Source organism: Triturus cristatus, chromosome 2_1 (genome assembly GCF_964204655.1).
Source record: "Triturus cristatus chromosome 2_1, aTriCri1.1, whole genome shotgun sequence".
Taxonomy (NCBI): Eukaryota; Metazoa; Chordata; class Amphibia; order Caudata; family Salamandridae; genus Triturus; species Triturus cristatus.
The window spans coordinates 264,959,179-264,972,581 of NC_140581.1; the positions used below are offsets into that span (position 1 = coordinate 264,959,179).

Genomic DNA, 13,403 nt, shown 5'->3' on the forward strand with positions numbered 1-13,403 from the left:
AGTTTGATATCAACACAAAGGCATTTTGTCAGAGAGGAGAAGTTCGATGAAGATGGAGAAGAGATGGGAGCTAGGAGAGAAGGAAATGGAATTTCGAGAAGAGAAATTGGATGAGTAATCTTACTGTTGAGAATTTTGAGGAAAGACTTAACCTGGGTAGAGTTGGTAAGTAAGGCTGGGGCATGTCATTGAATGGTGTATGAGAAGTTAGGCCGTGAGTTATTCATGATTGTTTGCTTAGCCTGAGGGGACTGGAGAGTGGTGCATTCGAGGGGAGAAAAAGACAGTTGGTTAGAGGGAAGAGAGAAAGTTGGTTAGAAAGAGGATAAGGGGGGAGGAAAAAGATGAAGGCAACGTGGCTCAGTCATCGGCATATTGAACTAGGTGCTGATGGTGTGGTGTATGTGTTAGGGGAAGAGAAAGATGAAGATCATGAGAAGGCTGACCATTGTGTCATTAGTGGAAGGCTGAGCTGGAGCGATAGAAAGTGTGTTGATTGTCTCTTTAATGACCCAATGGTCTTATACAAATTTGCAAGCAGACTAGAAGTGCACTTGCAGTCAGCCTTCAAACCCAAATGTACATCTTCCTCTCTACTGGTTCCCATGAACAAGCATGGGGTTCCCTTTTCTGTAGACCTTTAGACACAGCTACACTAATAACTAGCAGAGGATTGCTCCATAGTATGCTACAGTGCTTCGTACATTTGGATACTGTTGGAAGAAGCACTTGCTAAACCAACTCTTTTACACAATATAAATAATTGCCTCCTCTGAGGGGCATGTTAGTTGGATGAGGGGAAGCAAAATAATGACTTTGTTTGCCAACATGCCTCGGTTTGAAATACAGGGGTAATCAAATAACAAGTGCTTTTGTTTACTTAGCTGCGACAAGCAAGAAGGAAACAGAATGAAATTATGGCACGCATTCAAGCAGCTATTGTACAGATCCCCAAACCGCCTGCGAATCGCACCTTGAAAGCGCTTGATGGTCAGAAACTGCTGAAAAAGAAAAGGGAAGCAGAGGTGAGATGTTACAGTGACTGTAGAAATGCATATCTTATGACAGACTTGGTCATAAAACACCTGTTTATTTCCTACTTTAATTTATGTTTTCTCCCTAGACACCTGCATAACAGCAATCATTGGCAGAGCTAATAGGTGTGGCATTGGCCATAAGCCTTTTGGCTTTGTCATGGTGTTAACAAAACTTTATCGTTGGCCAAGTGTCTGAGTCCTCGTCAATCTAAAAAAAATGCTTATAAGCAAAATCTATTTTTTGGTCTCAAAAAGCACATATTTCCATATTAGTCCCTGGCACTTAAGGAGACTACTTTGTGTACGGATGTGCTGCTTGTGAAAGGAAAGAATGCTGTCACTCACTGTGACATTAACTAGTGGCTGATGTAACTTATTTACAATGTTTTACTTGTAGTGATCAGAATAATAGTGTGAATGACACAATACCCTACTAACAAATGAATTCGGCTGGTTTAAAGCACTTTAAAGTAAGAATATTATACATATAATTTAGTGACATGAAAATCTTTTGGCTAATACTAGACCTAAAAATGACTCCAAAAAGCAGTTGTGTGATTTCTTTATGTGCCTCCATGGATACACTGTGTTTTGGACCTCATATTGTCTCTGATGTGTTAACAATTTGTGTTACTTCTAAGTAAAAAGAGTAAGACTGTTTTCTCGCCATCTAGCGATCAATGGAATGGGATTTACGTTTCAAAATCTTTCATGCTCCCTGACGCTGGCACTGTTGTTTGTTACCTTCCTTTCTAGGCGGATCCTCAGTGCAAGGCTACACTACCCTCTACCTCAACTGACAAGGGTTCTACCCATCAGTTTTCATTTCAGCAGGACTTGCTTAATTGACCATCATAGGAGGCAAAGAGATTGGTGATGGCGAATCCAGCTCCAATTTCTATGCCTGTTTCCTTTTCTGATGCAGCATAGTGGCAGTACTTAGTCCCCAGATGTCTTACTCTTTCCTATGCTCATGCTATATATATGATCCTCCCTTGCACCACACCTTATCACTTGGGCCCGCTGTATGAAACTATTTTGTGTTCACAAAGGATGTGAATCACAACATTCGGCCATTTTCAAATGCAAATGGCCTTTCCTTATGGTTTGAAAGGCTTTGTATTTGCAATTTAGGTAATCAGAATTTTTCGCGATTACCGAAATTGCAAATGCAAATTGGCAATTGCAATTTGCAAATCCCTAATGCACATGTAGGAAGCCTTTCCTAAATGTGAACCGTGCATATATGAAATACTATTACCATGTGCAAACTTTGAAAAATGCACAAACAGCATTTTTCAAAGTGCCAGTGCACACATACTATTGGGGTATGTTTGTGCTTTACATGTGCACATTTTTGGGGGGGTATTTCAGGGGGGTCAAAGGCCCCCGGGCACCCTTGTCTTTGCCTTTGCTAATTTGTGATTACCAATTAGGTAATCGCAAATTAACTAATGCAAAACCATTCACATTTAGGAATGAATAGAATAATATTATTTAGTAGCGATTTGCTATTTACCGAATCACTATTAGGTAATATTAAAAAATTGCGAAATCTTTGGTGATTCCTACATAAATAATATTTTGCCATTAATCAATTAGTGATTCGGTAAAAATCGCTACTTGTGAATCGTGAAATGCTTTTTTGATACATCTGGCCCTAGTCCCTTGTTTCAGAACTTCGCTTCACATCTGTCTCTCTTATTTACTACAAGAAGATTGAATGCTTGTCTTGTGTCATGAGACTTCTGATGCACTTTTATAACTTTCATCAGGGTCGTTCATCAGCTGTCTAATCCATTTGATTGCTTTCGATATGTGAACATAGTGCTCCGCTTTGCATTATTTCCAGATAGAAGTTGCCTTATACACCTCAGTATCCTGTCAGTGAAGGACTGGGAGAGGAAAAAGTCCCAGGCACCAAAATAAAAGTGGCCCCTATTTGTGACTACAGTAGTAATAATAGTAGCCTGCATTTGAAGTTCGAAGCAATTCTGAAGGTTTTAAGACATGCTATCTGTGTGGTTAGTGAGGGACCATCCCCACACATTTATGGCTACTGCAGGCAATGTTTGTGGTAATAATAGAGAAATGCTGTTGTGATATTTACAGTGCTCCTCCCTTCTAAAAACAAGCGCCAAAACAGTACATATTCTTACTTTTACACCCAGATACATTCTTTGTGTGAACATCATTCGCTACACACCTTCCCCATTCTGTCAATATTTTCTTCTCCTGGTCCCACTTTTCAACCTCAAGTCGGCCCCGCTGTGAGGCGACTGCTTCATTTTAGGATTTAAATATCCGATGCGACACTTATGCACAGTGCTTTGAATCAGGTACATATATATATATATATTTTATGGTTATTTAAACATGCAAGGAGATTACACACAAATCTCTTTAACGTGCACAAACAACCTGTGCATTATTAGAAGCATTAAGCATGGGTGGTGGATACACACACATCATTTTTAGAACACGTGTGTTATACTAGAAGACTCACACGGCCAGCAGATATCCCTGTTAAGCCATTTCAGTAGTCCATGTTCCTATTGTGGTTATCTGAAGGCAACCTGGAGATGGCTGGTTTAAATCGTGCTGCTCCAAGCTCCGCATGTCAGTCTTCTAGGATGAATACAACAAGCATCACTAAGCATCACTAAGTTGGGTACCAGTAACTCCTATTAACATTGCTACTCCACTGAAAAACTTTAGTAACAAGAGTTAAGTCGAAACACAAGTAATGGTAGACGCCTGTGTGCCTGTGTTGTCAATATGCGCACCTACTTCTATAATAAAGAAAAGAGTGTTGCAAAGGGGTCTGTCACTTTCAGGTTGCCAGAGCTGAATCTACAGATTTCATTCTCACAAGCGCCAACCCATATTCAGGCAAATCTGAAACCACCCTGAAAATATTTCCAGGATTGAGAGGTCTGCCACATTGCCCAGCAGTGCTGACGCGTGCCCTGTTTCTTTCTCCTTTTATGGTGTCGGTGGGTGACAGCTGCCATTTTAGAAGATAGAAAGCAGGGGCAAAGCATCTTTTTGGATGGCACAGGCCACACCTCTTTTAGAATCATACCTGCAGCTCGATCTCACCTGAAATGAATGCCTTACAATTACAACAGAGCGAGTGGGTGGAAGATTAACAACAGCAAACATACCTGGTGTCATTTTGTGAAATATTTGCTTGCACTACCTGACTGCACACGGGCCGGGCAACAGCTGCTCAACAAGGTTGAAAGGTGCCTAATTACGAGTTCGGGGGATGGGATACTCCGTCACAAGCATGACGGATATCCCGTCAGCCTTATGATATTACAAGTTCCATAGGATTAAATGGAATTGTAATTTAGCAGGCAAGATGTCCGCAACTCTTCTGACGGAGTAACCCTGTCTGCCAAACTCGTAATCGGGCACAAAAAGTCATTGTTATCTTAATACAGCAGCCCTAAAAAATGGCAAGCCGATGATGCAATCTTGGTCAATAGTGGCCAAAGAGAGCAGCATGTCCTAGAGACTTTATGGTATTTTCTGAGATCTTCTTACGCTCAGACAGTACTGTCCAAGTTAAATGGGAAGATGGAAAGGGCCGCAAGTGGAGTGGCCTCGGGCAACACCACTTGCTAAAACTGATAACTATCCTAGGGATGGGTGCTTGTTCTCTTCTAGCGGTGAAGGAAGAGAACTTGGCCTTCGGCTATCAGGCTCTGCACAATAGCTTTGCAACTCTAGTGCTGAAGTGTCACTTGTTATTAGCCTTCTGATTTCTTTGGTCCACCACTTTACCATCACTGAGTCATCATTGGAATCTTGAGACCCCAATGCCATTACTGGAAGCCTGGGGCCCCACCCTAAGCATTTTCAGTGATTTGAACTGTAAAACAGTACACAAAAATACAGAAACAAGCATTCATCAAATAAATTCACGAAAAATGAAACAATTTACACATTTAAAAAAATCGAAATTTTCATTTTAATAGAAAGGTTGGAGCTTTTCTAAATTTTAGGCTACTCATCATCCATTCTATATTCTGTCTGATGCACTTGAACTGAGCCCTCTAATTAATCTGAGGATACTTACTAAATTTTTAGCCTCCGATTCCAAACTCCTTCATATTGACAGAACATTTAAAAATTTTAATTTGCACATTTTGCTTCTTTATTTATATATACTTTAGTAATCTAAAGTATATATAAATAGAGCAGCCGTTGACCCAGTGAGTAGGTGCCGTAGACTACAGGGGGTCCCTGGACCTCAAGTTAAGAGCCACTGTTGTATGTCCCCCCCCCCTCTCTGATTACGTCTAGCTATTTGGTACATCTAGAAGATGCTCTACTGTTTCTTTTCCAGTCAACCTCTTGTGTGTGGGACTTCTAGACCAAAGGCATGAACACTGAACCAAGGCTACCCTGGTAGAGGATTCAGTACTGGAGCATTTTACTAGTTCTTCCCTTCTTTTTCCTTCACTGGTCTGCCGAGAAAGCACTTTACCATCCTACATGTGATTATGGCAGCAGGGAGCTGAAAGACAGGAGATGGTGGGGGAGAAGAAGAAAGGAAGAAACATAGAGATAGGGAGAGAAACTGGTGATAAGCAAAGGGAGATATAACAAATGGGGAAAAACAGAGAGAGATGGGGCAAGGGAAGGCCTTATGAGGAGGTATGTCGTCTTATGTATGGGACTAATTTCCTTCCTTATTTTAGGACCCGAAACAATGTTACACTACTAGTCAGTTATTTTCTTTCCCCGCCTGCCTGCGCAGCTCTAGGAAGAGCTACCCCTTAGTTTATTTTTGAGTAAGCTTTTTTGAACATTATGTCGAAGTCTTTTTTGAGGTCTCTCCTCCTGGAGTGGCATCGAAGAAGGCCAGCTTCAAGCCCGGTGACGGACCCGCACCTTGTTTGCCTATGGTGCCTCGAGCAAAACCATGACCCGGATGCCTGTTCCATCTGCCGCCCATGCATCCAAAGGCCTTGAGGGAGCGATCACTCAAGCTTCTGACATCTTGACGTGTGATGTCGCAACACTCGAGAGGAAGGTCCTTGGAGCTGTCGTAGAGTCTGAGATTGTCGTCCCACTCCAAGCCACTCCAAGCCTACGAGCTATTCGAGTAAGTCTCAGTCCCACAAGGAGAAGCGTGTTTCGACTTCACCTTGTTTGTTGGCCTATGAAAGAGCATCACTTTGAGGCCTGGCTTCGCGGTTGAGCCAGCACCTGAGCTGACTCCATGCCTCCCTACATTTTCCGGAAGCCAAAGTGACCACCGCTCGAATTCAAGAGTTTTATGAGGCCATGGTTCTCATATTTGAGCAGCCTATCCCCTCTGGCGCACCTCTGGGCCCCGTGGGTTCGGGAGAGGCCCCTACTGGAACTACGCCGACAGCTTCAGCACCTATCGGGCCTCAAGGATTTACAGATGGACCAGAATGGGCATCAATAGTATCATGTCAACCTTCCCCAGCACCAGTCTAGAGACCGACATGCCCAGCGCTGCCAGCACTCCAGACACCAACACGAAGCCCAAGGTGCGACATTTGACAACGGCTCCAGCGCTGACTGAAGCCATGCCTTCTGGGCAGAGCCTGCTCCCTATTTCTCTGGGCTAGGACTCCCCTTCGAGACTACCCCTTCCTTTATGCCACCTACTTACGACAGGCTGATGGAGGACCACCTATCTCTTCTCTACCAGGACATGGTGGCTCTTTTGACCAAAGGAGCCATAGAGAGAGTGCTGACACCAGAAATGGGTTGTGGTTGTTATTCCTTTTTTAAAAAGGAGAAGTTCAAAATGCTCACTCTAACTCATGTCCTACCTGCCCAGGATCCAGGAGACTGGATGGTAGCATTGGTCTTGCAGGATGCATATTTCCACATTCCCGTCGTGCATGCCTGTCCAATGAATCAAAAATCAATCAGTCAGTATTTATAGAGGGTGGCTTATCACCCATGAGGGTATCCGGGCACTGAGTTGCTGGACTTAGTGGAAGATCCAGGTCTTGAGTCTCTTCCTGAATTCTGACAGTGAGGGTGACGTTCGGAGGTGGAGGGTGTTCCAGGTCTTTGCAGCGAGGTGAGAAAATGATCATCCCCTGCTGTGGCTGCTGTGGATGCGATATGTCTGTGCCAGGGCGGCAGAACAAAGGTTTCTGGATGGTTGGTGGAAGTTCAGGCAGTGGTTTATGTATGCTGGTCCTTGGTCATGGAGGGTTTTGTAGGCGTGTGTCAGTAGTTTGAATTGGCATCTTTTCTGGACGGGGAGCCAGTGGAGGTTCCTCAGGTGCTGGGTGATGTTGGTCTGTTTGGGCTGGTTGAATTCTGTATCGTCTGGAGCCTTCTCATGAGTTCCGTGGTGGTTCCTGCATACAGTGTGCTGCTGTAGTCCAGATGGCTGGTGATTAGGGCTTGCATGACAGTTTTTTTGGTGCTTGTTGGGAGCTATGTGAAGATTCTTCGGAGCACGCAGATGGTGTGGAAGCGGGCCGACAAGACTGTATTGATCTTTTGTTTCATGGCGAGTTTGCTGCCGAGCTTGCGGGTAGTGTCTTTTGGTGTCGGGGGTGGGTCAGAGTTCAGCGGGACATCAGGTGTCATTCCAGAGGGAGGTATGGTTGCCATGGATTAGCACCTCAGTCTCGTCCGTGTTGAGCTTCAGTTTTCCTTCATCCAGACTGCGATTTTCTTCATGCAGTTGTGAAAGCTGGTCTTAGTTGTGGTGGGGTCAGCTGAGAGAGAGAGGATGAGCAGGGTGTCTGGTGTAGGATATGATGTTGATATTGTGGGTTATGACGATGTTGGCTACAGGCGTCATGTAGATGTTGAAGAGGGTGGGGCTGAGGGATGAACTTTGGGGGACCCTGCAGATGGTGCTCTTGGGTTCCGAGGGGAAGAAGGAGACCGATTCTCTGCATGCGTCCCATGAGGAATCATGCAATCCATCTGAGTGCATCTCATTTGATTCCGTACTGGTGCACTCTGTTGATGAATGTGTGGTGTGAAACAGTGTCAAAGGCTGCGGAGAGGCCGAGAAGGTTCAGGGCAGCCGATTCTCCTCTGTCAAGTAGGGTGCAGATGTTGTCCATGGCGGCGATCAGGGCGGTCTCGGTGCTGTTGTTGGCTCGGGAACTTGACTGGGAATGGTCTAGCAGGTTGTTTCTCTCCAGGTGTTTGGTGGCCTTTTCCAGGACTTTGGCAGGAAATAGGAGTAAAGAGATGGGGCAGTAGTTCTGGAGATTGCTGGAGCCTGCAGAGGGTTTCTTGAAGAGAGGTCTGACTTCTACGTGTTTTCATGCTTCAGGAAAGGTGGCTGTGGTGATGGATGCATTTAGGATGGTGGTGAGTTGGTGGCTGATCTCGTTGATTCCTAGTTTGAAGAGGAATTGGGTGCTCCTGAATTGATGAAGTTCATTATGGGTGTGGTGACTAGTGTGGTGAGCAGTTCCCATGCAGTGAGATGTTGGTTGGGGGAGGCTTCCGTAGGAGTGGGGAGGGTGAGGAGGTCAGTAGGGTGGGGCTTGACGTTCCTGTAGATGGTGGATATCTTGTTTGTTGAAGTGATTTCATAGGGCGTCGCAGAGTTCCTGTGAGGGCGGGATTGTGTTCTCGGTGGCTGTTGGACAGTTGAACTCTCTAACAATAGTGAAGAGTTCCCTGGTGTGGTTAATACTAGCCTCGATGTGGTCTGCCCGGGGCGGCCTTTCAGTGTCTCTTTGAGTTGGTGGTGGTATTTGTTGAGGGCTGACTTGAAGGTGGTTTGCCATCTCTGTAGTTGTTTGCAACTGCATTTCATTGTGCTGAGTTCCAGAGTGAACCAGCTGGATTGTTTAGTGGATCAGCTAGTTTTGTCTGGTTTGATGGGGGCAACTCAGTCTGCAGCGTTGGTGATCCAGGACGTTTTTGACTGCCTGTTTCAGGTTGGTTGCAGCAGAGGGCTCGGTGGTGTTGTGGGCATCCGTCCATTGATTTTGTGTCACTTTGCTCCAGCTGTGGAATTAGTTTCTGGGAGGGTTGGAGGTGGATCACGATGGTGAAGTGGACGATGCAGTGGTTGGATGAGGTGAGTTCTGTGGTATGGCTGTATTTGACTCTGTTGCTGGACATGAAGATGGTGTCCAGTGTGTATCTCCACCCTAGCTGTGGGGGTCTGTGGTCAACTGGGTGAGGCCTATGTTGCCCATTCGTTCCAAGAGGTTGGGAAGCAGATGGCAGGAAAATAACGGCGGCAGGCGGGCTCAGGGAGGCTGCAAAAGGAATAGGCACTAAGCCAGAAGGCTACGGCCCAAGTGATAGCTAAATATCCTCAGGCTGGGGCACAGGAAGGCAGCTGACAGGCATAAAGGGAAGCTGAGGAGCACCTGCGCCCACAGGCATTACCTGCGGGTTCATGGTGGGTCACAAGCACTTTCAGTTCGCTAAGGTGATTGCGGTGGTTGAAGCTCATATGCAGAGATCAGGGTGCCATCAGTCAGTCCTATCGCGCTGACTGACAGTTGAAGGCAGGCTCGCCCCAGACTATCGTCTCCCCCCCTCCAGACTTAGGCAGACCTCCTGCATTCGCTAGGGTTCACTATGAATGTGCCAAAGTCACACCTGACTCCCTTTCATGCGCTCCTTTCATCGGAGCTATTCTGGATACGGTGCAGTTTCAGGCCTAACCTCCTCAATGGTGAGTCCAGGATATTCAGGCCATGATACCACCATTTCAGCCCCTATCCTGGATTTCGGTGAGATAGGCTCTGAGGCTGCTAGGCCTCATGGCCTCCTACATTCTGCTGATGACACATGCCTGTTGGCATATGCGGGCTCTGCAATGGTACCTGAAGTTCCATTGGGCACAGCTTTTGGGGAATCTCAATGCGGTCCAGATCTCGGAGGGAACTGCGTAAGATCTACAGAGATGGTTAACGAACCACGATTGGGTCAGCGGCAGACCTCTTTCCCTTCCCCAACCAGATCTCACAGTAGTGACAGATGTATCACTCCTGGGATGTGGCGGCCATCTGTGAGAGGTGAAGATCCGATGACTGTGGTCTTCGGCGGAATCCCAACTCCACATCAACCTGTTGGAGCTCTGAGTGATCCAATTGGCATTGAAAGCCTTTCTACCCTACATCCAGGGAAGGCTAGTGAAGGTGATCACGGACAACACCACTGCCATGTGGTACTGCAACAAACCGGGCAGTGTCTGCTAGTAGACTCTTTGTCAATAGGCCCTGCATCTCTGGACGTGGCTGGAAAAGCAGAGCATAATATCTGATGGGTTCTCTGAATGCCAGGGCGGACAAACTCAACTGACGATGCCTCTCGGTTCACGAATGGCAGCTCCATCCAGAGGTGGTGCAAGGTCTCATTATGCAGTGGGGAGAGCCTTGGCTAGATCTGTGTGCCACCAATGAGAATGCGCAATGTCAGCATTTCTGCGCACTGGAGTTTCTAAGGCGGTTCTCGCTCAGGGATGCTTTTTGCCTCGAGTGGAGCTTAGGCCTCCTGAACGCTTTTCCATCCATACCACTCCTGCCCAGAGTTCTCAAGATGATCATTAACAACTGGGCACAAGCTATCCTTGTGGAGAGTCTGGTATCCTGAGCTGCTGAGCATGGCCATCGGTCCTGCAATCAGACTGCTCCTTCGGGAGGATCTCGTGTTGCAGCAGCAGAGGAAGGTTCTCCACCCAAACCTGTCATTGCTCTGCCCTCTTGTATGGAGTTTGGGTAGTGATAGTTGTCAGCTTTCAACCTTCCTCTCGTAGTCTGTAACATTATGTAGGCAGCCAGGTGTCCCTTCACCTAGACAGTTTACGTCTGCCATTGGGCGAAATGTGTGGCATGGTGTGCAGAGAGGCAAGTTTACCCCCTTTCTGCTCTCCTTTCTCTTGTTCTTTCCCTTTCCCAGCAAAGCTCTCCTCTGGGCACTGTTTAGGGATATCTTTCTGCAGTCTCTGCTTTTATTCAGTTGCCAGACCAACCTTCTGTTTTCCAATACCCTATTCTACATGGGATTTGAAAGATTTGCAACATATGTTTCCTCCCTCTCATTTCAAAATGCCTCAGTGGGACCTTAAATCTGTTCCTAACCTGCTGATGTTCGCTCAGTTTGAGCTCTAACATCACTGCCCTCTCAGTCTACTTACCATCAAGAAGGTCCTTCTGGTGGCCATTACATCTGCCTGGAGGGGCAGTGAGCTTCAGGCCTTGTCATCCAAGCCTCCTTATCTGAACAGCTACCCAGACGACTGGTGATTCGTATGAGGGCTTCTTTTCTTCCGAAAGTGGTCACTCCATTTCATGGAGGCCAAACCATCACTCTGCCTAGCTTTTTATGTGCTTCCAAAGGGGACAAAGTAAGAATGGGCTGTACAAAAGAGGACCATCTCACGATGGATCATTCTCTGTAACAAAATCTGCTACGCATTGGCTAGGAAGCAACCCCCTGAGGGTTTGCGTGCTCATTCCTCCAAAGCTAAAGCTGTAACAACTGTGTTAGATCGTGGAGTTCTAGTCCTGGACATCTGCCAGGCAGCAACATGGGCTTTTATGCACACATTTATCAAACGCTACTGTTTATTGTCTGGACAGTCAGGACCGTAGGTATGGACACTTTGCCCGTTCGGTCCTGAAGGACTCCCCAGTCTGCAATTGGTCCTCAAACCCACCTCTGGGTTACTTACCTTCGGTAATGCCATATCTGGTAGAGACTCTATCTAGCTGAAAATTCCTTACCTACCCACGCATCCTCCCCGCTCTGCGAATGGATTTCTTAGGACAGGGCTTTCCCCTTTCAAGGTCCTAGTTTTCCACACCTGTGGTCAGTGTACTTCGTGGATCTGCGCTTCTGGTTTGGAAAGTTGCGGAATGTAACTAACTTCAGCATGCTTAGGTGGTGCCTGTATAGTCACATCACCACATGGAGCTGAACGACGCCACCTACCGGTGTAACTACTCACGAAAATAGTCCAGATCCAGTCTGATGCCTAGGGATAATTGTAAGGTTAGGAATCTGCGGCTCAATAGAGTGTCTACCAATTAAGGCATTACAGAAGGTAAGTAACACGTTCTTTGGTACCTGTATACTGGGCTTCGGGACTAGGTGTAGCTGGCAGTTGGCCTTTGTGTATTATTCCCAGACAGTTACACAAAGGGGGAATAGGTGTTTGCAAGATGAGCCATCTCTGCCAGGATGAGGGGGAGGAGCTGTCACCTACCACACTTGCACATCACAAATAGTCTGCCTCAGCACACTCACAAAGGGTTTCAATTTACTATATTTTGCCCCCAGACAAGCTGGCACAAGGGCCCTGAGGCAGGAAATTCCAGAAACGTCTTTAGGGGGAGGACTATAGAAGCTCTCCCACTTGAAAGCTGGCACCAAGTATACATATTAGACCCTCAGACTCAACTCTTCAGTCCACTTCTGGGCCTGTGGAAGGCTCAGGAGAAGGACGGTTGTGCTTCTCTGCTTCAAAAAAGACTGCTCTGTTGCCTTTCTGCCTTAGTGAGAGGGGCTGGACTAGCTCCTTAAACCATGACCACCAGAGTTGACTCCAAGATCTAGTTGACGGGCCTCCTGATCCGAGCCTTAGGGACAGAAAAGGCTCCAACCATAATAATCCCTGCACCTGGACACTGCTGCTTTGAGTCCTAATACCCCAAGCGATGCTGCTCTAGTCCTAGTCCCTTGGAAGTGGGAATAAAAGTGCTCTGCCAGTCCAGCTGTGGTCTCATCATAACCGATGCAGCACGACGCAAGCCAGACGCAGGTCTTTGAAGCACCTCATCTTAAGAGATGCAGCATGATGCAAACCTCCATTGTTTCATGCAAAGCTCGTTGGAACCGCCGCTGTGCAATGAATCCTCAACATGGACCCCGCAGTTTCTCATTGCAAATGACACAGAGCGACTTAGCCCTTCTCCCTGTATTGGCCATCCCTGTTTGAACAAAGAACAAAGACACATTGGAAAATGTCCTATGTTGTTTCCCCAGGGATTGATTTAGGGATTTTAATAGCAGAAGCTTAACATAGCTACTGGTTATATGCAGTTATGCTATTGCCTGTAGCCCCTTGGGCTGATAAGGAGCAATTGCGTCCTTAAAGTAAAGTATTAAATGCCATTTTCAGCCTGCTACTCAGCAGCACATGCATCCACTAACTGAAAGAAATTACTCAGAAATGACATCTCGACTCCATGTTATTGGGCTCCTTCTTGTTTTGTGAAAACCTGATTACAGGTGCACAGTTGCTCTAGCTCCCAGTAACCATTGGCATGATTTTTAAATCAATGTGTACTTTACGCTTAGTGGCCTGTCAATTTTCTCCTTCTTTTGTGGCACAAATGTTTGTGGCTGCTCATTCAGTTTGCTGTG

General features: G+C 46.3%; 1 protein-coding gene across 1 annotated transcript in view; it reads left to right on the forward strand.

Moving 5' to 3' along the window:
* SPEF2 (sperm flagellar and cilia associated 2) overlaps positions 1–13,403 on the forward strand; it is a 1,083,747-nt gene that overhangs the window by 122,027 nt on the left and 948,317 nt on the right. Inside the window, exon 5 of the mRNA XM_085631001.1 lies at positions 885–1,025. Coding sequence (XP_085487127.1) covers positions 885–1,025 — 141 coding nt within the window. The remainder of the gene's footprint in view (positions 1–884; positions 1,026–13,403) is intronic.